At 29.0% G+C, this 27569-nt stretch overlaps 1 protein-coding gene across 5 annotated transcripts in view; it reads left to right on the top strand.

Moving 5' to 3' along the window:
* The window catches only part of LOC129969305 (cell adhesion molecule Dscam2-like), a 57353-nt gene extending 36941 nt beyond the window's left edge, over positions 1 to 20412 (top strand). For all 5 annotated transcript variants that reach the window (XM_056083818.1, XM_056083814.1, XM_056083817.1 and 2 more), the window contains exons 10-15: positions 1390 to 1627; positions 4456 to 4551; positions 5567 to 5755; positions 14236 to 14400; positions 15145 to 15350; positions 16488 to 20412. In XM_056083818.1, coding sequence (XP_055939793.1) covers positions 1390 to 1627; positions 4456 to 4551; positions 5567 to 5755; positions 14236 to 14400; positions 15145 to 15350; positions 16488 to 16568 — 975 coding nt within the window. In that variant the 3' untranslated portion in view covers positions 16569 to 20412. The remainder of the gene's footprint in view (positions 1 to 1389; positions 1628 to 4455; positions 4552 to 5566; positions 5756 to 14235; positions 14401 to 15144; positions 15351 to 16487) is intronic.
* The last annotated feature ends 7157 nt before the right edge of the window (positions 20413 to 27569 follow it).

The following is a 27569-nucleotide window of genomic DNA, read 5'->3' as shown; positions in this document are numbered from 1 at the left end:
GTTTTGGTATAAAATACTTTTTCTTTTGGTATTCTTAAGAAAATAAATGTGCTTGAACTCCGGCCTATCAGGCTTTTTTGTTATCCGCCTTGCTCTTCCGTCACATCAGAGCGGATACTCGGGAGTGTACTGTATTTATTTACTTTTACATCTTAATGTCCATATAAATGAATATAAATGATCATATGGTTTCCAGTATCAGGAAATTACTAAATATTATAAGGCACCAAAAATTTTAATATTTTTAGAGGGAATAATTGGCATTCAATTTGGATGCAAAATAAATCAAAGTGTAAAAGTAGAATTTACTTTATAACGAATCCCTATCTTATGCACTTAAATAAAACGTGACCTTTTCACAGATAATTTATAAGAATGGCTTTTTGTCGTGGTGAAATATTTTTAATAACGGCTGTGCCACATCTTTAATAAAATTTATTATAGATATGGTTGCCTAACAGTTGCCTTCGATTAAATTCATATTTGACTATAATTATTGAAGATAAAGAATAGATAAAACAGACAACTATGGTGGTTGATTCATTTCCCTTCCAAACATATTTATCGGTATGCATTGTTTTGATGCAAAATTGTTCATTCTGCTTAGAAAACATTTTTTTTTTATCTAAGTGAAAAATTTTCAGTCATTCAATAAGATAAAATACAACCCAAAAAAAAAAAGAATCGTTATTCTTCAAGCATTTTATGAGACGCAAGGCAGACGTAAAGGAATGTTGAGTATGCGCCATGATTACTCAAGAAAGATTAATGGAGATAAAATAAGTAAAAACCATTTTTCTTTCTGAACTTCTTTATATTAATTGAGTGGAACAAACAATTATTTAAAAAAAATTTGTACAGTCTTTTGAAGCTGTCAAACCGTCTGTCAAATACGCGCACTTGCTTCTTGAAATCAAAACTCAGCACTTTGGATAATATATAAATGAGACAACGTTTTTTTAAGCCTATTGTTTCGAAATACTTATAAATGCAGTAGAAAATAAATACAGCATGCTGAATTCCATCTGTCAAGATTTTGTAAATTATTTTTTTTATTCCTTAATTATACTTACAGGAACAAATTTCCTAATTTAATTTTTTTTTCTTACGCATAGACTTGATATTCCTAAAAATTATTTTTTTATTCTGTGAAGTATTCGAAATGTTTAACTACTTGCAAATTAAAGAAACACACACATTTATAAAGCAAAATTTAAGCTTCATTTATATAAAAGGATGTTGTATGACGCCATTTTATCAATTAAAAATTCAATCAAACAGTAATACTGTAATGGAATTTTGTTATAGAACTGAAAACATAAATTTCTAGATTCAACAGGAATTTAACAATATTTTGAGATAATTATGTTTATTAAAACTATCTTCCAGCCTCCGTCAAAGGATAGTTGGAATGGTGAGCTAAAAGGTTACTATATTGGGTACAAAGCACGGGATTCCAACCAGCCTTATTCCTACAAATCCATGGAATATCTTCCTGAGGTGCAGCAGGAATTTTTCCTTACCAATTTGCTCAAAGCTTCCGATTACAGCGTCGTCGTGAAAGCCTATAATTCGGCTGGAAGTGGACCCCCTTCCCATGAACTCTATGTCAGAACTCTTGATGGAGGTAATGGAAATATTAATTACCTATAACTGACTTTCTTCTTTAATTAACAGGTCATCATTAAATGCAATTATTCAGGGTAGTTATACTATAAATAGACTGACGAAGTGAATTTAAGTCGAAGTTTATAATACAAAAATGTAACTTTTATACTAATCGATAAAAAAACTATGTATTAAATTAAAACCTTAAAACAAAAACAGAATTGCTTCGAAGGCTTTATAAATTTTAATATACTAATCTGAAAGTTATCCCCTTTTTACCTCTCTCGTATAATAAGCATAGAAAAAGTATTGTAGTCGTCAAAAAATTTGAACTCAAGATTTTAATGACTTCCCAAGTTTCAGACCTCACATTTACACATTTCAAATACATATTTTTGGCATTATGTCTGCCTAAGAACATGACAACTACAAAATTCTATGAGATAGACGGATTAAATTTGATGTACGAACTAATGATCAAATTTGTAGATTTCTGTCAAATTTTGAACGAAATTCATTCACAAGAAGCCTGTATATTTTGGTTGTTCGATTACAAGTGGATTCGATTAACTCCAAAACGCAAAGAGCTAAATAGATAAAATTTGGTTAACAAGTTTGGCAGCTAAAATATAGATTCTAATCAAACTTTGATCCATATCTATGGAAGGGTTGACCGTCGGTTGGTCAGTGAGTCAAAAGTTTACGAGAAAGTTTCGGAGACAACTGCCACTGGTTTCTCATATAACATTCCTATACACTAGCCTAATTTTTTAAATCTTACCTTGCAATTGGAAAATGTTCTTCAAAATTTAGAAACCTTTGGTCGCCCAATCAAGTTTGGAATCGCCATTTGCTTTACTGATAGACCTGGATTTTAAGCGTAGTTGTCTTTAGTATTGATTGCCATTTGCTTTATTTGTGTATCTGGGTCTGAAGTGCCATCGTCTATAATAGCGACTGTCCTTTCCTTTACTTGTGTATCTAGGTCTGAAACGTCGTCGTCTCTAGTAGCGATTGCCATATTTTTATTGGTGGATCTTGGCCTGAAGCGTCTTCGTCTATAGTAATGACTACCATTTGCTTTATTGGTGGATTTCGGTCTGAAGCAACGTCGTATGTAGTAGCGATTTGCTATTTGTTTTGCTTGTGGATCTGGGTCTGAAGCAACGTCGTATATAGTAGCTTTTCCATTTGCTATTTGTTTAACTTGTGGATCTAGGTCTGAAGCATCGTCGTCTATAATAGCGATTTGCCATTTGTTTTACAGATAGATCTGGGTTTGAAGCGTCGTCGTCTATAATAGAGAGTGTCATTTGCTTTAATGGTGGATCAGGGTATAAAGTATCGTCGCGTATAGTAGTGATTTGCCATTTCCTTTACCAGTGGATCTGGATTTGAAGCGCAGTCATGTATAATAGCGAATTGGCATTTGTTTTATTGGTTGATCTGTATCTGAAGCGTCGTCGTCTATAATAGCGGTTTATCATTTGTTTTATTGCTCGATCTGGGTTTGAAGTATCGTCGTCTATAACAATGACTGTCAATTGCTTTGCTGGCGGATCTGGGTCTGAAGTGTCGTCATCTATAGTAGAGATCTGCCATTTGCATTACTAGTGGATTTGGGTGTAAATTATCGTCGTCTATAATGTGATTTGCCATCTGCTTTACAGGTGGATCTGGGTCTGAAGTGTCGTCGTCTATAACAATGACTGTCATTTGCTTTACTGATGGATCTGGGTGTAAATTGTCGTCATCTATAGTAGCGATTTGCCATTTGCTTTACTGGTGGATCTGGGTTTGAAGTGTCGTCATCTATAGTAGCGATTTACTATTATAGTCTGTAACTTCATACAGTCTTGTGTTTGCTATGAGAATGCGCAAATTTTATGTCAAAGTTAAGGATTGCGGTGTGGGATGTAAAGGATCTGATTTAATATTCTATTTCGTTTTCATTCTCGGTGCTACATCCGGATCGTGCCTGTTCACCGCAACATCTTGTCTCGTAATTTAAGTAGTGTGTATATGAAAATTCATTTTTATTTCTGAATTTTGCACTTGTATCAAATTCTATAATTAGAAAAATTCGAGCAAGAAGGCGAGAGGTTAAAGAACCGCGTACACAAAAATTAGACTATAATTTATGCGTGTTGTTAGAAATTTGTTTGTCAGTTTGCATTGTTTTTTCAACACGTTATTATTTTCTTTTAAATGTTCGATTTTTGTTATCATTCCATTTTTAAAAATTTTTACTTATTAACTGTCGCATTTTTAAGGAGATACGATACAATGCTGAAATTTTGAATGCACTTCATTAATATTATCGCATAACCACAAGTAAGTTTAATAAAAAATAATGAATGTCGAAAAATATTTGACAGAATTAAATATTATTTAAAACACAAGCAAAATCAAAATTTTTTACTGTATGTGAACTAAGGCTTTTTTAAACTTATAAATACCTCAGCGTATAATGTTTTAAATTTGAAAAGTTTTAGAATGTAACGGTTCAGTAAAATTCTTAAACTCTAGTAAACAATAATTTGTACAAGTAAGTCATGTTAATAAGTATATATTTTTGTTTGTTTTTTATCGTCATCTATAGTTTTTTGCTTGTATAAATATATAAATCAAGTATATATTTATTATATACTTGATGTCAGAAAATGCAACTCCAAATTAATTTTTCTGAGCAATATGTTCAACCATCAAAGCTAAATTGTTTCGTTATAGCTAAGTGCTTTTTAAAGCGATAATAAAATAGTTATTATTATTCAGTTATTTGTGAGCTACAATGAATAATAAATAATGTCTTTTTTAGCGTGCTACAAATGTTGATTTCTTTTTCAGATCTGCCTCCAGCTCCCTCACTGTACGTCCTGGCCACATCGCCCACGTCCGTCAGTTTGAGATGGAACACTAGGAAGATTGATAACCCTTTGTCAGGTATGCACACTCACGCACATGTTCTGTGGCGGATCTGGGTACTTTTAGGCTCTAAGCAGTGCACATCAATGTAATGAAACAAATAGCGACCTAACTGGTGCTGGTGTTATCTTCCTATTTTATGATTCATAGAATTTTTCTGTTTATAAATTTATTCAGATAGGCTAATGAATAAACTAATTTAAATCGATGCTCTTACGACCCTCTCTTCAACCAAGCAGTCCTAGGTAACTGCTTGGTTCGCCTCTGTTAGTGTTTAAAATATTTTGTAGGATTATGAATAGATGTAAAAAAATTTAAATTGTCAGAAAAAAAAAGAAAAATAGATTGTAGACAATTTTTAACCAATTAAAATCGCAAAAATACAAATATCGATTCTAATGTTATACGGTAGAAACAAGAAGGGCAATAATAAAGATTAAAAGATTTGTTTGACAAGATATTTACAAATTATCTTTTGCTACGCAGTATAGTATTGGAAAAGAAACGATTAGAACAACTAAGCAATTTTATTTTAATAAAAATAATTTTAACATTTTTTATTAAAATTTTATACAAATTAATGTTTTCCAGTTACATTTAAATTGGCTCTGGTATAACTGGCTTGTAATAAAATCGCCAAACTATTTTATATTTCATAGAAGTTGTATTTTCTACAAATTTATTTATTTGCATATTAAATTAATTTAATAATCATGTTGCATCAGCCTAGCGACCCTAGGGAGCATCTTAGTCTGCATTGTCGGAAATCCACCTTTGTTAAGAACATTTTTGCGTTCACAGTAACGAAAGAATTAAGTTTCAAAATGTTAATTAATTATATTTTAAGATTTTCTTTCATATTTTTTTTCCTTTTTACTTAAAAGAAATGTATTTTTCTCATTGGCGATTCAATAGATAGAATGAAATATTTTATCACATAATTCAGTGAAAAAAGAAACATCTTGAAAGAAAATTAATACTCTATCACTGCTAACGAAATTGACTCAATAGAATGGAATGTTTTATTTTGCAGGTTATACAGTGCATTACCGAGAAGACAATGGTCAGTGGCAAGAAGTGGCCGTCGTAGCCCCCGAAGACAACACATACACCCTCACCAATCTGCAACCTCAGAAACTCTACCAGATATATGTGAGTGCCACTAATCAATATGGAAAGGGAGATCCCAGCGAAGTAGTAGCAGTCAAGACCGATGAAGGAGGTACTAAATTTTCAGAATTTCGTTCTTTTCAAGAAAATTCTGCTTTTAGAATTTCATTCTGATCTATAAAATTCTGCTTTCAGAATTTCGTTCTTTTCAATAAAATTCTGATTTTAGAATTTCATTCTTATCAATAAAATTCTGCTTTCAGAATTCAGAATTTTATTCTTATCTATAAAATTCTGCTTTCAGAATTTCGTTCTTTTCAATAAAATTCTGCTTTCAGAATTTCATTCTTATCAATAAAATTCTGCTTTCAGAATTTCGTTCTTTTAAATCGAAATATAATGACAAATTCCTGTTATAGTTGCCTATCCAATATGTTAATTAGTTACAGTGAAAATGTTTATTGTTTAATTATTAAAAAATTACTTACGTATTATTTTTTGCCGTTATACCATAAATAAAAATGTTTTGAAAATACTTTATGCCTTTCTTCACATTTTTTAATCATAGAATATTTCAACCAGAACTTCAAAGTCTTTTATTATTTAAATCTACTAAATCTCTCAATATTTATATAATAATGTTGATTTCTGCGATCTTAATTAAACTTCAAAGTTCATTCTTAATTCCAAGTAATAAGACACTTTTAACTCCATTACAAAGCTATTTTTAAAGTCATTTAAATAAAATTGCAAGACAAATACCTTCTAAATAAGTTGTATCAAACAGCGATCTTTTTCCTTATGTTAAAGCAGAATAAATTTCAAGAAAAACGAAATGCACTAACCGATTATCATAAAAATTACATACCTCTTTCCATAATCATGGCCTCGATTCTTTCACCATATGACCTTCAGTGTGGTTGACGAATTTTGCTAAGATAATAATACTATGAACACATTTCTACAAAATCTGTACCATTTTCATTCCACGCAAATTACTCATTTTACGCGCGCTAATTATCCGATATGAAATTCCCGCCTTTTCGACTGGAACAAAAAAGAATCATCGCTCAGGAATTCCGTTGCTATCATACGTTACTTGGATGACGCCCGCGAGATGAGTTTTTCCCTATAAAATTCCCTACTAACTTGTTCCGCCGATTTCGTCACCACCCGGCTTTCACTTCATGCAAAAATGCCGTTTTAGTTTTTTATTTTCTTCCGTCACGGAAACACGAGGTTATTTCAAATCTTTTTTGTTTCGTTTCGTCTGTAGAGGGTCTCATTGCATCTAAAGTTTCTAGGATTTCAATTTATTTTTGCAGTTTTGATAAGCATTGTTTGAAATTACATCTGCTCGTCTGCTAAAATAAAATGTTGCATATAAATAAACATTAAATAATATAAGGAAATCTGAAACATTATTTAATGCATGCGTAAGATTTTTCTGAAAATAATGTGCATCAAATTACTTTACGAATTCCGTATAAGTTATTTGATGCATGCGTGGGGTTATTCATGACCCTTATAGTTCTTTAGTTACTGGGTGCATACCACCACTTTTTAAAACAAAATTTCATACATTTTTTTAAAAAGAATATTAGCATTCTGGCAAGAACTCTACATATAAATACAGAATTAAGGGAATTAGCGATCTTATTCTTTACTCTTTTTATCAATAATTTTTTAACTGCTTTTAAAATATATTTTCAATAAACAAAGTCAATGTAAAGCATGAATGTTTATGTAAAGCAACCAGATTTTTCTGAATTTCAAATATCTCTATTTAGATACTGGTGAAGCCACAGTGAATAACAAGTTGTTGCAAAAACCGACCTTTGTAGTCTAAAGTGGAATTTCTAATCACATTAAATCATCACTAATAATAGTGTAATTCCATGGAAAGTTTTAATATTGAATAGAATTTATTGTGCTGAATAAGTATTGATCGCTAAATATGTTCCTACAGTAATATGTTCTAAAACTGATATTGTGGTTTCTTCAGACGTCTTGTTTATTTTATAAAATTAAATCTAATTTATCTTTTTATTTAAAAAAAGGTGAGAGAGATTCCATTTTAATAAGGAAATTTTCTCAATTTTAGTCAAAGAAATTCAAAAAGGTGACTGTATCGGCAAATCTGGAACATCTAATCATTATATTTTATGAATGCTTGAAAGAATACTTTCGAAACTAATTATTTAACTCTGCTAACAGGCTCGAAATTATTTCTTTATTTCAAACAAAACAAATCACCGATCAAATGCGAGATACTGAAATCCTTAAAATTTGGATTCTGAAAGATTAAGATCATTCGATATTTCACGAAAGTAGAGTACAAAACTAAACTGAAAATAAATTTGAATGAATTTGAGCTACTAAATAATTAGTTTCTTAATCTGTAATTAAAGAAAAACAAAGAGTTTTTATTAAATTTTGAAGCGAAGCTTTCCTTTATGCTGTTTTAAATTTTCCACCGGTCTAAACCGCATCTATACGTATTTGTGTTTGTCGGAGAGGGCACGAGGTTGAAAATTCAGTTCGGGGTGATATTTAGCACAAATGTAGTATACATTTAGAATGTTCACTCAGGAAAATATTGAAGCACAATAGCTAGTCAATTTCGAGAAAATGGCCCTCAAAGTTTTTGTATAGCTTATATACTAATCATGTGTTGCAACTGCCGAAGTGCGAATAGTGTAGTGGTTAAGGCGTTGGCGTAGCATTTAGGAGACCCGGACTCGATCCTGGGCTAGCATTTTTTTTTTCTAATTTATTTAACAATTTACCAACAGTTTTAACTAATATATTTTTCATTTTTTATGCAAAAATAAATATTTTTTCCCCAAATTCTTGGATTATAGTATAATTATTAGAAAAAAAATAATTATAACTATGAATGCATTTTTAAAAAAAATATTCAGAATTTCTTAAATTAAATTAACAATTTGAAGATGTTTCTACTAATATTATACTCATTTTTATATGGAAAAATAAATGTATTTTCTCTTAATGCATAAGTTATAACTTATTTTTTAAAACAAAAATAACTATGTATGAAAAATACTTATAATTGAATTATAACTATAATTTAGTTTTCAAGTGTTAAAATAATTATAATTTTAATTATGAAAATATTCCAAAATAACTGTTTTTATCTTAAAATCATTATAAGTTTTAAATTTTTTTATTTTAACAAAGCTAAATTATTTATTATAGCTCAAAGAAGCTGTGTTTATGCCGGAAATTAAAGAGAGCAGCTGAAATAAATAAAATATCAGCAAACATTCAAAATGTTACTAATCCAAAAGAAAAAGTAGAAAGCAGATGTTAAGTTTTTGAATGCATAGACAGATGGTCCAAAATTTTTAGTGACATATGATTAGGGATTGCAATACCGGACCAAAATTTCAATACCGGTATTCGGTATTTTTTAAATCTTAATACTGGGATACCGGTTTTAATACCGTTATTAGAAATTTTGGAAAAAGAAAGAAAACACAGGTGTTTCTTTTTTTTTTATTTGCCAGTTTTGTTAGAGAGTGTAAATATCACAAAAAATAATTTGTAACATAAATTATAACAGTATATAATCACAAAAAAGTAAAGAAACATCTTATTTATTTAAATCACAAAAAAGTGTAAATATCACTATTCAGTTTGTGGTACAATTACAAATTTTTGAAATATGATCTAAAAAAACATAATGCATCAATTGTACTGTCATTAAACCGGAAAAGTAATTTTGTGTAAAAATGACCAGCTGGCGAAAACGCTCTTTCGGCATCTACGCTAGTTGGTGGTACTGTTAGCAATGTGCGATATACTTTTTCCAAGTACTTACCTTTAAATCCCTCATCTTCAAATAAATCGATTTCTCGTCGGATAATGGTATATCTGATTTCTGCATTGTATTTTGGTTCGTTGAAATTTTTTGATTTATCGCTCATTCTAATTTTTGTTCAAGAGACAATTCCTTTTCACTATCGATTTGAATTGGTTATTTTCTTTTCTTCTTTTCATTTTTATTTTTAAAATCATTAAAATTATGTAAATACCATAAGACATTTTCTATTTCGGTATGCCTTTCTTCTGGGCGATTTTTCAATGTAATATATAATTCTTCAGATATTAATGTGTGCTGTTCTTTCAGTGACTGCAACATGAAATTTATTGTTGCATTAGCTGTTGATGAATTAGAATCTCTCCGACATAATGCCTCAGTAGTCAGTTTTATTGGAAGTAGAGCTGATATAGTTCTGGATATTAAGTCGAATTCACTATCTGAAAAATTAATTTACAGGTTGAAGTCGATTATTGCTTTTTGGATTGGATTTCTCATTTTCAAAAATCGTTCTATCATTAGGAGTAAACTGTTCCAACGTGTTTTAGAATCTAATATTAACATATATTCTGTTTCATTTTCAGTTAGTATATATTTTAGTAATATATGCTTTTTATAGGGGAACGTTTAAATATTTTAACAATTTTTCGAACTGTATAAATTATAGGAAGCAATTCTTGAAAGGTTAATATTTCATCCTCATTAGCAATATCTTCTTCCACAATTACATTGTCAATATCACTCTCACTCTTACTCTTTTCAAAGTTGGAATCCGAAGTTTCTATATCCACAGTATTTGGATTCTTCTGTTTATTTATATTTTTGGTATAATACATCTATTACTCCGAATTGAATTCCATGTGCATAGCACAATTGCTGATTTGCACCAATCAACTTTCCAACTTTTTCATAATTGTTGCTCCATCAGTCGTTATGGATACAATATTTTCTTTCAGGGATTATCCATACTTCGCTAATTTAGATTTAAGCAATTAATTAAGCCATTAATTAGCTAATTAATTTCGTCCGTTAGGGAGACATAAAAACAAAAACGTATACGATATTACTATATTCGCGATACCTGAACATATAGTGGAGACAATTTTAAAAATTTCTAGTAAATACCGAAAAACCCGTATTTAAACTTGTGAATACCGGTATTACAAAATTGTACAAATGGCTCAAAATACCGGTATTCGGTATCCCGGTATCCCGGTATTGCAATCCCTACATATGATATGCTTTGTGCGCTTCTCGAATTTTCTGAAGATAAACAAATATTTTTTGAAGTTTTAAACTTCTCTTGTAGATAGTCATTATTTATTAATTTTGAAAGATGTTAAAATATAACTATCTTGTATGAAATGTTTTTACGGCAGTTATCATTCTGTTCCTTATATGTAATAAAAAAAGTAATGAAATGTTTTTATGCTGTCAGTAATTTAATTAACATTTATCATCTTTGGGTTACATACGGAATTATTTTTTCTCAATCAATATTTAATTCCGAGAGAGATTTATTTTTAAAACATTCGTTTTCGATTAATAAAAGAGTTACATATTAATATAAAACTGTTTGTAGTTTTATTTAAACAATTTTTTAAAAGAAAAAAGCTTTCATGTCTTAAGTTTTTAAAATTAATTTTTTTATTAATTTTAAATTATTAAAAGTTAAATTTTTAAAAAAAATCATAATTTAGGCATTAGGAGAAAAGACTTTATTTTTCTATATTAAGATTAGTATCATATTAATTGAAACACTCTTTAAAATATTAATTCAATTTAAGTAATTTTAAATATTTTAAAAAATACATCCATATTTATAATTATTTTTCTTCTACAAATTAAATTATAAGCCAAGAATAAGGACAATAAATATTTATTTTTGCATAAAAAATGAAAAACATATTAATTAAAACTGTTTGTAAATTGTTAAATAAATTAGTAAAAAGAAATAAAAAAATGCTTGCCCAGGATCCAACCCGGGCCGCCTGAATGCTACCACACTGTCTTAATCACTATACTATTCGCACTTCGGCAACGGTGTACATTATTAGTATATAAGCTGTGCAAAAAGTTTGAAAGAGAGGCCACTTTCTCGAAATGGACTGGCCACTGCGCTTTAATATTTTCCTGAGTGAACTTTCTAAATGTGATCTATCATTATACTAAATCTCATCCCGAACTGAATTTTCAGTTTCGTGCCCTCCCCTTGTGAGAACTCATGAAACCTGATATCCCCGACCGTAGATTTTAATGACTTTTCTTTTCCAAAGTTTTCTCTTGCGTAGATTTGTTTTTTATTGCTGGCAGATGTCAGAAGCTTTCAGATTACGGTGCAGCTTTATCTTGACCTGCTGTCTTTAATGCGCTTTCTTGCGGTTTCTTCTGAAGCATAGAATGTGGTTTTGTCCCATATATGACAACGATGGTGCTCCTCTTCTACAACAACAGCAAAAGGCTTTATGATTTGTTTTTGAAAATTGTAAATGCAAATTTTTGAATGCATTATTTGATTTTTTTTAATTTCTTTCTTTCTGCATTTGGACGGTTGTTACATAAAACAATAAATTTTGAACAAATTAATAATCAAATTTTAACGGTTTAAAATATTTCGTTTTTAGAATTTCGCAGAATATAAAATTTTATGTCTTATTTCCTCTGTTTTAGTAAATAATACCTTCCGTTTTGATAAAGTGTTGCCTTATAATTTCAAATAGGAATCCATACAATGAAATAGCTAATGTTGGATTTAACATAATCTTTGTTTTCAATTCTGAAAAAATTAGTTGTGCCGGCATCCTGGCCTAGAAGTCGCGCGTCTTCCTAGTAATCTGGGCGTTCCGGGTTCGAGCTTGGTTATACTTCTTCCTGTATTTTATCTGTGAGGTGTATGAAAGATGTAAAAAAGGATTGTGCAAGCGATGTATGTGAGTGTCATCTTCATATGAGCTTGAAGTCCCTCGGGTGCTCAGGGACCTTTTCCCTCAGAAGCTACTGCACAAACTCGGCTTATGTCGCTGACTTTGTCAGCGGACTTGTGCAAGTGCCATAAGAAAAAACAACAAAATTAATGTTAGCATTCAAATTTAAAAATACGTTAATTAAATGCATCAATGGTGTACTGGCACGAGTTCTAATTCAAACATGGATGTTTGCTAGAAAACTCCGAGAATATACTTATTCAATATGGTGAAATTTTGTGATTAACTTCAGAGTGTAGTGAAGCGAATCAAATTGTATTGGCAGCCTTTTTTTTTTTTCTTGGGGCTATTGAGTTCAAAATTGTATATAGAACAACAATATAGAAATTAGAACCTCGTATGAAATTTTACTTATACAATTTGTTGTATTTTTGAATTAAAATCACATATAACGCGAAAACACGCTAATAGATAGTTGATATATTGACGTAATAAGTCCAAAATTCTCATTCGCTTGTTGGGTTTTTGAACTATCTTGTTAACAAACAGACTTAATCCAGAATGTTTTCTGATTTCTATAATTAAAATTATAAAATTTAAGGTTTTAAACGTGATTGTAAAATTTAAAACTTAATCAAAATTCCAGGATCAAATGTTTTGAGGACTGTATTTCTTTTTTTTTTTTTTTTTTTTCATATTTATGTCGTCATATAACGTGGAATCGCAGTTATCCATATCTCTCACAGAGATATGGATATTTTTGTCTCATGAGATTACCACATAAAATTAAATTCAGAACTACAAATGTTTTTAATTTTTAATAAATTATTATCCATGTTAAAATTCCGTTATATTTAATCATTTTTGTTAAGAAAAATGAGTTAATGAAACCACTCAAATCATAAAACACTCGCAATTTATTCCATATTCGCCAACTTCGGATTGAATGTTGAAAAAATATATATGTATATTATAAAATGCTTACATTTTTAGATAGAATTGATTGAAAAAAGATATCTGAGTCAAATATATTTTAGTTAAAAGTAAAAGGTTTCTTTTTCGTTTTTACTTTTTGTTCAAAAGAGATATGATACTGGAACTTGCAAACTTAGAAGTTTTTCAAATTATTTGTTCAGAATTTTGCTGATTACTTAGGATACCTATTGCCTAGTTCCTGAACTAAGGATAAAACTATAGTTTTATCCAGTCTTTAAATATTGGAATTCAACTTATAAATAACGTGAAAATTTTTAATTTTTTTTCACAGTATGAAACATTAAAACAATATTAAGTATTTTTAAGCGAATAGTTGATTTATTTATCTCGCAGATTATTTTGTTATTCAGGAGGTTATGAAGCATATTGTGGAATTATTATACCAAATTTGAACAAAAAATATGATTTTTTTTTTAATTCATGTTCTTTTTTGTAGAATGATGTTATCAAAATTTAGAATTTCTGAAAATAGCATTTAAAGATACAAATAGAGTATCAAAATTTAAACTATGCAAGTATAAAAATTATTATAATTTCCAAGATAATGAATTCAGGAACAAAATTCAAATGATTTCACAAAGAAAATAATTCAGAGATTAAAAGTAGCGAATAAGAAAAAAAAAAAAAAAAAACGATTTATTTGTCAAAAAATCGGTCTTGCAACGATGTTACCAGTTAGTTGCATAGTTTTTCATGTTTATTCTCCTATGAAAAATAAATGCAATAATCCTCAGAGCGACTTAAATACTCAGAGGGTGCATTAACAAAAATCACCGATTATTAATATCTGAATTTCTTATTAATACTTGGAACTTTTTTTTCACATAGATGGTCACTCCATGCTATCTGTTGCTGGTATGGGTCAAAACACAAGTTATTTGGATATGGCTATAATAATTCCGGTGACTGCCTCCCTCCTAACCATCGGAATTGTTATAATTGTGGCTTGTGTATGCGTGAAGAAGATAAGAAGTCGGCACAATTTAGAACGAGGTGAATTATTCTTGTTTTAATTTTGTCAGATCTATCTTCGGACAATTTTATTAATATTCCCACTGTTGAGAATAGCATTCTTACTTTAAAGTAGAGTTCTGGAAATAATAATAAAAATAAATAATCATATTTCTGAAAAAGTAGTTGTCGTGAGATAAAAGTGCTATTAAATATTATATTCACTTGTTAAGCTAAAATAGTGTATCATACTTTCAAAGAGCTTTTATTTATAAGTATTTTTGAATACTTTTAGGTCATTAATATCTTTAAAAAGCATTCTTTGCTAACTAAAGAAAGTTATTTGCAAAATATTTTACTTCCCACATTTTTAATATAAATTTTTTTCTTTTTTTTTAAATCTTTCTATGAACGTAAACTTCTTTGACAGAAATTTTAACTTTTGTCCTGAAATTTAAATAACATTTAACTGAACTAAACGCAGGAAATAAGAGTATGAAAGGAAACAAACTACTTCATGATATTCATGTACATGTATTAAAAATTTTCAGGGTATCAATTTTTTTTTTTTTTTGTTAATGAATAAAATAAAATTCATAAGTTCTAACTATATATTAATGTAAATGCGTAGCATTAATGGTTAAAATCTAGGTCATTGACCTTCTACATTGAATATTAATAAAAATTGAATGTTTTAACACATCACAAAAATAGTAATACAAAGTTTCAGTATCATGTCTGTCTTTGTTACCAAATTTAAACGTCGTTCCTGTCTTTTTATTGCAGCTTTGGCGGCCGAGAAGCATTTGGCGATGGTTGGCACACTTCAAAGATACGTGGACATTGATAAAACACGATCTTTGATGGACGCCAGTAGAATGGGTCATTACCCGCTGCCTTATGAGACTATACAGATGCTGGCGGACGACCAGGATGGAAATTATCCCAAAGGCGGCCCCAACCAAGAATTGAGGGCATTTGCAGCAGCAAAAGTGAGATATATTAATTCCCAGAAACCTACTATAAAGCTTATTTATGGAGAGTTTTAAATAGTTGTATGATTATTATATATATATATGCATTTATATGCACATAAAAACACACAAGTAATAATATCTCTTAATTTAAATCCTAATGATTTTCCCAATTTTTATTTCATATTAGTCCATATTAACTTCATTCTAAAATATTCTCTTATTTCCAGATGCAATTCCACTTTTTGTAGTCCCACTTTTTTATTTAATTACTTCTTATGCCAGCTAAATAAAATTGCTGTCGTTCTCACATCAGAACATCAGAATCAATGGAATAAAAATCTTTAATACCTATATATATTTTTTATAAAATGCCTAAGATTCCCTTGCCAAAGCCAACTCGTGGGAAAGAAATCCGAATTAAACAAATAATTAATTTATTAGGATTACATAGAATTAAACATTTCAATATTTACACTATTTACAGAAATGGAATAAGACAGCTTAATTAGTAGTAGGGTTCACCTGTAAGATGGAGATGCCAAACATGGCCAGGCCTAAAAAGAATACATAAAGGGAGCATTTAAAGAGCGTCAGACCTAACACGTCCATTCCCGAAGGAAGAATCGAGTGTTACTCCTGACGTCAAACGTGAGCAAGCCTCTCCCATTGGATGCCAAAACCAGCCAGATCCGACTTAACATGATTGGCGTCTCCATCTCTTACAATCGAAACCAACTAAATACTTCAATTAATTCTTACAACTAAATTATTTAATTAATCACCATCCCTGAAAGAAATTTAAAGCCAATATCACTTCCTATATATATATATATATATATATATATATATATATATATATATATATATATATATATATGAGTCTCGTAGCATTCACATCCCTGCCCGAAGTCCACATTTTTGTATGGAGAGAGGTAAAACACTTTTGTTAGAGAAAATTTTTACGAATCCCACTCCCGCTGTTATTTATGTGAATCGATATCAATAGTTTTTGAATGAGAAAACATACAATTCATGAAATTCTATCAGCCTGATGAGAGTAATAATTTTCAAGTAACATTTAATTTAAACTGTTAAGCATTGGGCGAATTATGACTAATTAATTTACTTTTTTCTTTTTTATTCTTTTTACAGGACGGACAGCAAGCTCAATACAATAAGACTTTAACATTGAGGAAAGGAAAGGACGAAAACATATATGATATGCCTCAATAATTCCTATAGGATTTAATCAGAAACTTCTAAAACTATGCAATTTACAAAGCAGTGTTTTTAAATTTAAGGCAGGAATTGTATGCAGCAGTTGAATCTTCTGATACTTGATCTGTACCTCGCATCAAGAAGTGTCGCAGCCTTCCAGAAAAATTCTTCAACTGATTTAACAAATCAAACAGCTGCTGATGATTCATAATACTAAGCCGTTCCTTCTGAAAGTGTGATAAAGTTTCTTTTGGATTTATTTCATCCTTTCGTATCTAATGAGTGGTGTGTTCTAGCTCATTTAGCATCACATAATTTGATGATTTTTTTAGATTTAATTCAAATATTGTTGAACTGAGTCATTCACCGAAAATGGACTTATTCAAATTTACTCTATTATCTACATTCAGTTCATGCCATTGTTTGAGTTTGGCAACTAAAATGAAGGGTTAGACACATTTACATTATGATGGTGCCATATGTTATCTGAAAGAAACATGTTGACAGAAGAACTACTTCGTATTAACTTCTTGTGCCAGTTATCAGAGACAATTTGTTGGCAATACGCGTACCTTCCGAAATGGGAGACGCACGGCTTTTTTCACAAAACAGTGACTTTCTTGCGGTTTTTTCTAAGAATACGTTTTTATACTCGATTTGTGCGAATGTTCTACGCTTGATGTGCATGTGGAAAGATTACGCTCACTGTTAGAAGCTTTTCTTGTGTGTATAAATAATCGCGTTTCTATTGCAGCTATTGATGTGAGATAGAAGATTATTTCCAGAAATTTTAAGCTGTTGTTTTCACTAAGCGAAACGAAGGAAACGGAACAATATGTTTTGAAGTGTGATATCGTTCCATGAAAATAAAATAAAATGGAAATTAATTATTCTTAGTTAAAATTTGATTTATGTTATGAGGTAAAAAAATGAAATATTTTATTGCTTTTTTATAAAGAAAATGTTTAAGAATTTGTTGGTATGAAGCAGTTAAATTTTTTTTTAAATTCATACATAAAGTTGAAGATTTTAGTTGATACTTGGCTATATCATGTACTAACTGCTGCCATTTTCTACTCAAAATAGTCTTTCTAGTGTAAATAAAATTTGCCTAAAAAATGTGTGCGTGAAAAATACAATCATTCTATTTCGATGACTACATTAGAATATTCAAAACTATATATCGTATATGTACATATATAAAAACATACTAAAAATAACGAAGAAAAAATGTTTAATTTTATGATTTATCATTATTTTTTTTTCTTTTGCTGTCAAAGAAACTTGCTGTTTATTTAGAAAGAAACTTGCTGTTTATTTATGATCATAAAGTGATCATACCAGTGATATAAAACTGGAAGTACTTACTTCGCATTTTATACGATCTCCTAACGCAAAATTTTTAGTAATATTTCCAAATGTTTTGGTTGTAATTCTTTTTTTACGTGGATCTTTTTTGTAACCCTATATACTTATCTCATATTGAAAAACTATGAAAAAAATTTCACAAATTCATTATTTCTTGTTCATTTTTGGTCCCAATAACATAAAAATACAAAAGCTTAGTAATGGAGCCGCTCTGTTCTATAGAAGCTTTTATAAAATTTTAGTTACTAATCACTTTATCTCAGACTGAGAAAATATTGGTAATTCTGGTACTTTCTGGATTGTGGAAATATATAAGTTTTTAGTATTTAGAAACATATAGTTTATATTAAAATATTAAATATTAATAAGATTTAATTTTTTTGCAATTTAGCTTAAAAGATACTCCATCTCAATTTCTACTTTACACTTACTGTGTGACCAGATTAATTTCGCAGAAGAAAGCATTTCTCCTTCGTCTGATCATATTTTTAAAATTTATTTGTTCTTTTATTTTGAGTTTGAAAGAATAATCATTAATCAATACGTACAATGATTAAAGAGGCATGGAATAAATAATAAAATTAATCAAGTCTTAGTTCTTTTATTTTCATAGGATAAATCAACCCGAAATTTCAGTTAGTGATGCTTTGCTCGAACTTTCACAGTATCTGTGTTGAAATTTAGAATATCTGGTCATTTTTGTTTACCTCATTTCTCTTTTACAATTCGATTAACTTGATTTAAGAAGTAGGTTAAATGTACTCCCACAAAATTCAAGAATTATTAACTAATTCCAAAAAAGTTAATTAGAAGAAAAGAAGCAAGAAGCATTTAAATTGAATTAAAAATAAGAATTATCCGATACAATGAATAAAAATAGATGGTATCCAATAAATGAGAGAAGTGAAATGTAATAAATAATTGCGTTTCCAAATTTTATTGGTCGGAATTTTTAAATATTCTGTTAATAATTTTACTGACCAAATTTGGAAATAATTGATAAATTTAACCTTCTATTCATTAAACATGCGGGGAAGGGGTTGTATATAAATTGAATTAGTATAATAGAAAATACAGTAAATTTTTTCTATTCCTAAAATTTGAATATTTTTTCCTTTAAATTAATGGTTTAGCTTTATACATTCTTTATTTTATTTATCTGTTTAGTTATTAATGTGGCATACTCATATTAATTTACTAAAATAAGATCTTTATAATGAGATAATAATTTTTCATGTAATATTAAATATGCACGATTTTCATGTAAAAATTTTTAAAGAAGGTGAAATTGAATACTATTCAGTGTTTAAATGCTGTATCATAAAAAAATTATGTAAAATATTTTTCCGAATCAAAGTATATCTAAAATTTTATTCATGCTTGTATTCATTAATTGTAAAGAGATTATTTCACCGTTTAAAAAAAATGAGCACCTTTTTTAGGATCTCAAAGATTAACAAAAAAAATTGATACTTCAATTCGAGATATTTAATAAAAATGTGATTTTTAAGATAATTTTAAAAAAATAAATAACTATCTCTGCATCTGATGTAAGCATTTTATTTTGAAATTAACTAGTAGTACTTTATTATTTTTTATCATTAAAAAAACGTTAATTTTTTTAACATTTTAAAAACTTATTCTACAGAATGTCGTCTATTGCTATACGCTAAATATGTGATTTTTAGATTAATATGAAACAGTATGTTAATGAAAATAATGGTATTACTTTTCAACTATTTTTCTGTACTTTTATGGATTTTAAACTCATTTCATTCTTGCTCCTTTAAATTGTATCTGTCTAATGATGAACAATACTACTAAGCAGAGATTTGGCTACAATTTATTGCGAAGAAATTTAACAGGAATTATTTTAAGTACATTTAATTTCCGGCGAAGAAAATATTGATTATATATCTTGATTTCAATATGATGTCATGCATTCAATTAATATTAACTTATAAATAAATTATTTGGAGCGCTTTAAGAATGATTTTCTAAATAATTATTTTTAGTTTTTGAAAATTTTATTTACCTTTCATATAAGTAACGAAACGTTTTACAAATTTTAATTTTAAATGTTGGTAAATTTGTTTGAAAATCAATTTTGTACAGTGTGATCATATGAAGTCTGCTATACATATTTATCTGAATTAAATCCTTTAACTATATTTGAAAAAAAAATTGTGAGCAAAATGTTTATCATCGGGAATGTGACAGGTATGCTTGAAGAATTTCTGGTTCTTACCTTAACTATTGTGACCACAGCTGCTCAATTCTTGCGTAGCGTGGCTGTATGAAAAGGTTACTTTTATCTATGCAATTATGTAACGTTTGAAGTTTTATAGATATTGCTCGTTTATACATTAGTACTGTACGATTGTTTACATAACGCACTGTTTAAAAATATTGTAACCAAGTATATAATAAATTTTGCATTCGATTTTTCAGATGTATTTAACTGTAAATAAAACTTGACTGTGAAAAGAAATGAATTTCTTTCTTCATTTTTTTTATCTGTATACATTTTATACAAAAATTTTAATTGACTAAAAGCATTAAAACATAAAAAAGTTTCGTTTTTTCATTCACTAAGACATTATAGTAAATCAATTTTTAAAATTAAAGATTTATATCCATTTATTTTTTATCTACTCGCATACATTTATTTCAATGTGTTTCAGTATAATTCGTAAATTTTCAAATGTATTTTTATTACCTAAACGGTGTCACCTTTATTCCATATCTCTGTGTAGGCGTTTTAGATGTGTATTCCTTATCATTTATCATCGCCAGTACATTCCGTTCTTTTTCTTATCTTAAAGCGTAGGCTTTCTTAGATTACTTTCCAAGTATCATATTATACGCTAGAAAGTTTTTTTTTAACTGATTTGATTGAAAATTATTTTATATTATTGAAATTTAAATTATTTTCTCTGTAATATAACACTTTAGTAAATTGATAGCTATGATTTTACATCTTATGCTCTTTAACATTTTAAGGTTTTAAATTTTTAGATAGATTTGGATTTATAAGATAAACACAAAAAAAAATATCAAGATTTTTTTAAGTTCACCAATGAATTTCATGATGGCCTAATTCCTCCTTTGTCTATTCTCCTTATTTAAAAGATATACTTTTTATTGTAACAGTATTAATGCATTAGTCAATTAAAATAGGAAATCTCATCTTTAAGATAAATAAAAACAGGAACATTATTTAACTTCGTAGTCACTGTGATTGTGCGTCATACGGAAATCGAATGATCGTTCTCGAGTTATAACGTATAAGCTAATATTAAATCATTCAAAAGTGGTTAACAAGGTAAAAAAATTAGAGATACTCCAGAAACACTTCAAAATTTTTAATGCATCCTTATTTATAGGATTCTGTAAAATAGTAAATAGTGGTCGTCTAATGCAAAATAGTTAAGGGATTAAAAGGATTTATGATTTTTTTAAATCTAAAACACTCTTCGTGATTTTTGCAAAGAGACAAGCAATATAAGTAGATATTCACCTTCTTGTAATGTGTCAGCTATTTTAATTCATTAAAAATTATTTTTCAAAAACTTCCAATAAAATAATTTATTCCAAATTGAACTAAATTTTCAAAAAGTATGAAGCAAATATGTATTATTTTCCAGTAATTTTAGAATTAATTGGTGTAAGTTTAATTAATTATATTAAACCCGTTTTAAAGCAACACTAGAGATCTTTCAGAAAAACCTCGCAATTTTTTTTTGCCATGATCATTTGACTGCAGAGTTATGATATGACGACATAAAGTTCCAACATTCCGACACTGTATACATTTCGCCTCAACGAAAGGATGTTAGATCCTCAATGGCTGTTTTAACTTATGGCATGCTCACATATACGGATGGATTCAAATCTCGACGTAAAATTCTTATGATCACGGCCTTCCTTTAATCAGAAAATAAAAGAAAAACGAATAACGTAAAATAATATAAATAAACGCTAATTATATTTTAAGAAAATAACAAAATTAAATTATTAAGAAGCCACTGTATAAAATCATTCTAATAAAAAATTTTAAAAAATAATTTTAAAATTTGCACCACAAAAGTAGAATTTTTTTTGTTCAATTTTGTTTTACTTTCTATTCTTTAATGCATAATTTATTATTTAAAATAATGCGGAATCTTTAAATTATTTTCGTAAAAGCTACTCCCAGATGACGCCATGTGTATGGAATCAAAATTTAATTAAGCTAATGGATTGACTGATATGTTCGAAATTTTGGTTGCATAAAAATCAATTTGCAATGCACTCGTAGAGAACAAGATGATGATGATGCATGTCCGTGTTACCACGGAAAGGGGGTGCAACAGCGTCTTAGGGTAAAGAGCCTTGAGCACCCTAGGACGGAAGTCTGAGTTCTAGCTCATATGAACATGAAACTCACAAATTCCCTTGCACAGCCCCTTTTTTACAGGAGGGGGGGCACATTCACACACCTCACAGATAAGATACAGATGAAGAACAACCATAACCGAACCGGGATTCGATCCCGGGAAGCCCAGATCAAGGGGCAAATGCGCTACCCCTATGCAAGGACGCCGGCAGAAGTAGATGGTTTAGAAGGCATTAACACACTGCATAAACAATTTGTTAACTAAAGTCTCATTTAAATTAGATCATGTTAAATACCTGGTGGAATGTTCTAAAACACTCCATTCAGGGGAGCGTTTACATAAAAATTAAGTTATCAAATCATGGAAATAAAGTCTAACGATTCTAACTTGGATCTCTTGAAACAAAAGATCAAAGTTTCAATCAGTCGGTTACATTCAGTAGTAGGCAATATTAAAATATAGGATTGTCGTCGAGATTATGAAAATGAACAAAATTTTCCAAGCTCTAAAACATCAGGAAATTTTTCTTTTAAAAACAAGAAATCATTCAAATTAAATAAAAATATGCATAAATGACGTTCATTAATGAAATGTTATTATTGCTTGCTGATTGTATTATAATGCTTCTCATCTGACAGAGCATTGTCCAGCACAATACAGCATAATTCTAAGTTATCTCCTGATTCTGTATTTGTGCTGTATTTCCTAACATTTTTAGTTCTTCCCATTATGACTGATTATTCCCTATAAATTCATTAACTATTCAGAGTTAACTAAAGAATCAGTAGAATATTTTTGTATTTTTGCTTGCATTATCTACAGAAACAGAAGTATTACCGACTTTTCTGAATAAGACTGTTTCGTGTTGGTTACTAAAGTCAGAAGAAAAAACGCTTAATATGATTGTCAGGTGAAAAAAAATGTAAATCGAACGTAGTGAAGTGTTTTCTATTAGAATTGTATGGTCACAATATTCTCTGAAACAATTTTTTAAACTTTATTTTTTATTTTATTTTTTTTTTATTTTGTTTAATTATTTTTCCATGTTGACAGTAACGTCAACAGAAAAAAAACAGTAACAGTCAACAGAAATTTTAAAAAATAATAAAAATGATGGAAATAAAAAGATAAATAAATGAATAACTAAAGAATAAAAAGGAAGAACTTAGAATAATCTGCATACCATTTCTTTTTAATTTATTAATTCATTAGCAAAGTGACTCAACTGAAGGTGACAAGTGATATTTTTTACCTTTGAAATGGAAGATGACTCAGTAAAGATTGTTGCAGCTCATTCTTGGCGCTTGGCCAACTGAGACTCTCTTCCTCTCCTTTCCTATTTTCACTCCAATCTCGTCTTCACTTTCTTCTCCTTTTTTCCGTTCTATATTGTTTATTTGTTTCGTTTTTTATTTTCCTTTCATGCTTCCCTATTGGAAATCCGTTTGATTTAATACAAATAAGGTTTCTTTGGTCAAATGCCACTCATCGAAACACGATACATCAATTAATTTTTTTAAATACAATTAATTAAGATGATTAAAAATTATTTTCTTTTTAAAGGTGAAATTACTTTTTAAAAATTAATTTAAATGGTAAAAAAAATATTTGTTGCAGTATTTCTAACTTCTGAATTCAGGAACTGGTACAGATTGAACGTCTTCAAATAGTCACAGCCGGAACTCCCGTCAAAAGATTGATCATGTGCGCTCTTTGGTTTACCTAATGATGGTTAAAATTTAAGAAATCTTTTAGTTTCTTGCTGCAGCATTAATGGCTAAGAAAGAAAATGTTAACATAACTAATTATAATCTCTCTGGGGCATTATAAATATTGATGGCTCATTAATTTACATAAAAGCCAACTGCTGCTTCAAAAAAATATTCTTCCAGCAGTAAAATACATTCTCTCTCCAAAAAAATAATATTAACTAATTAAATAAAAATTATCACGTTAATTGTATGACGTTTAATTTTTTTTTATATTTGGCTATTATTAAATAAGCACGATTTGTAATTTGCCGATATGGCTGTATTTTAAGAAATATTGTAACAAGCATACCGAAAAGACTATTACAATTAAATGTAACGTAATAAGCGTAATGTAGCATAAATAATTACGTTAAATTCAATCTAATTATTGATAAAATACTGATCAAAAAAGTATTTTTGAAAATATTCGTTTTAATGGACTTTGGATCAGTCCGATTTAGAGAACAATTTGGGATCCAATCTGAGTACCTTTTAGACGAAAATAATAATAAAAAAAAAGTTAACCTAACATTATTTTTACATTTTTATAATAAAATTCTGTAGTAAATTTGTAGTCAAATAAGTTTCTTCTCAGTAAATATAATATATTTTGCTATTTAATGTAAAGAAGCGTAAAATCAGTTAGTCATTTCAATTTGTATTTATAATATATAAAAAAAACATTTTTATCTGATAGCAGCCAAGTAGAGTTTCTCTAGAAAATTAGCTACATAAATCACATTTATATCAATACAAAATAAATCGCCTGTTTTGCGGTTCAAAACTTTAATAAAATTAAGATTACGATACTGGTTTAATCTAGGTGATTGTCCAAGCTCGACAATTCTTTCCTACAAATGTAAGAATTACATCAAAACGAAATTCAGCTATTATCTATGGTCTGAATTAATCTGAAAACTCTCCCCTATAAAGGAGTGAATTGCATCAAAACAACATGCAACCTTTAGTTATCATTCATTTTTTTAAAATAAATGAATCGATGAGTACCATTTTTTTGCAATTATTAAACAACCTACATTTTAAAAAAGAAAATGTATGCTATGCAACCTACAAACCTATTTAATCTAGCATAGGCCATCTTAGCAGTGCATGGTTTGCATTACTCTTCACTCGTTCAAAAAATAATAATAATAATAATAAAGAATCTAGAATAGTAAAAATATTTTCTTCCTGATTTGATTTACCTAACATTTCAACCTTTCCAAAGAAAAAAAAAAGAAGGGGGAACAAAATGACTGCTTTTTGGCTGTATTCCAGCGGGAGCAGAAAATCGTGCCCGCGTCCTATATGAAATCCTGAGTGGCCGAAGAGCGGCTCAAGAAACTATTTTTAAGACCAAGTTACCGCTAGACATCAAGGAAAAAGCCCTGGTAAATAAATTTCCTAGAAGGCTTCTGTTAACTCTAACCGTAGTTTGCGGAAGCCGTTAAAATGTACAGTGTTCGTCAGGTTGCTTGGAATCCTGCCAGCAAAAATACAGCTCACCTCACTGCTACACTTCATCCTTCATTACTTTCTCGAGTAAAGAAGAAAAAAATATTAATCGAATAAAGTTTTAGGGAGTAGAAAATGGTCATTCGATTAATCAATACGGGCTTCTTTCATTTTAGAAAGCTATACGAGGTGTCACGTGACGTGAACTAGATCTTTTTAATCTAATACGCTTTTTTTTTTCTTATTTGGTGGAAGGAGCTGAAAACTGAAAATATTTTTTACAGTTTGGGCAGACGTATTTAATGAATGGCTGAAGTCTCCAGACGTCTTGGATTAATCGGAACTATTCCCGGGTTTGTTTGTTTTTAAATATCCAGAATTCGAATAAAATGTTACAAATTCGATGGACCTTTTACTTTATAATCAAACAAGACACATTGAAAATTATCTATACGATTTAATTTTAAAATCAAGCTTCTAATTCTTGTACAGAAAGTATATTAGATGATATCGTTTAGTATTCAAAACATCGCATAATATTGAAAAATAACTTATATCGCTGTGCAATATCTAATAGTATTATCCAACATGTAATTCTAAATGAGAAATCTTCTGAATTTGAACTCTGCAGAAAATGAAATCACCTGTTTTTTTAAAAATATTGGCACCTTGATATCTCGCACGTCGAGAATATTATTAATTTCTTTATATGTATGTCGGTACTGCCAAAAGAGACAATGATAAAAATGATCAATCTTGGCAACAAATTACTAATAATTGATCCAAATTTTTACCGTTATCCTGGCATGACCAATAACCCTAAGGTTTAAAAGAAAATTCTGGTTACTTTATCCGTAACTCATGGTTACAAGAAATTCAATAAAAAAAATTTGCATTGTAGCTGTAATTAGAAGTTTTTATAAAATATAGAAATGTAAAAAAGAGAAGGAATATATAAGAATCATATAATTCTAAGAAAAAAATTCCTCTGAATGGATTTTGTTCAAAATTTGACAGAAATCTATAATTGTAGTGTAAAGTCTATTTGCCCAATTTCATTCGTCTAGTTCAAAACATTTTTGAGTTTTCATGTTCACAATCATATAGAAGGATCATATAGATAGATTTCGTTGACTAATCGTACAGATTCGTCAAAATCTCAGATCCGAATTTCTTGACGATTGCAACACTTTGTCTTTGTACAGAATAAGGTGAAAAATTCAAAACCGTAAACAATCGATTTCACAATTTAGTCGACAATCTAGCTAAAGTTTCAAAACCGTAAACAATCGATTTCACAATTTAGTCGACAATCTAGCTAAAGTTTCAAAACCGTAAACAATCGATTTTACGATTTAGTCGACAATCTAGCTAAAGTTTCAAAACCGTAAACAATCGATTTCACAATTTAGTCGACAATCTAGCTAAAGTTTCAAAACCATAAACAATCGATTTTACAATTTAGTCGACAATCTAGCTAAAGTTTCAAAACCGTAAACAATCGATTTCACAATTTAGTCGACAATCTAGCTTAAGTTTCAACATGTAAATTAGTATCAGAATTGGTATGCATGCTCATTTATATAAAAAAACACAACAATCATAATATATTAGCAAATTTTTAATCATAAGATTTTGTCTGTTAACTATATACATTTTATATAATATTTCCTTTTCTACAAAATCCTTAGATTCCTTTTTTTGCTAATTTCTTCCAAAAAGTTTTTTTTTCACGTAGTAGATCAAGACTATTACTAAATTTTTCTCCATAGATAACTCTCCCTACAATTTTTTTCTCTAAATTTTCAAATATATTCCATTTTTTACTAATAATTTATATAAAAATTAAAATAATCTATAGCATACAATATTATCTTTCAGAAAGCTTGTACAAATAGTTTGAAGTACTATTATATCTTTTTATCAGACATGCACTATTTGGAAAGACGTGCTGCGCTTTTACGAGCCTTATATTCTTCTTCAACGTATTAAGTCGCCATTTATTTGCTACGTGAAGCCAGTGAGGACAATTTATAGAGATTTCTTGACGTACATTGGTGGGT

The sequence above is a fragment of the Argiope bruennichi genome, chromosome 5, assembly GCF_947563725.1.
Source record: "Argiope bruennichi chromosome 5, qqArgBrue1.1, whole genome shotgun sequence".
Classification (NCBI taxonomy): domain Eukaryota; kingdom Metazoa; phylum Arthropoda; class Arachnida; order Araneae; family Araneidae; genus Argiope; species Argiope bruennichi.
Note: the sequence above shows the minus strand (reverse complement) of the source record. Positions and strands in the feature narration are given on the sequence as shown.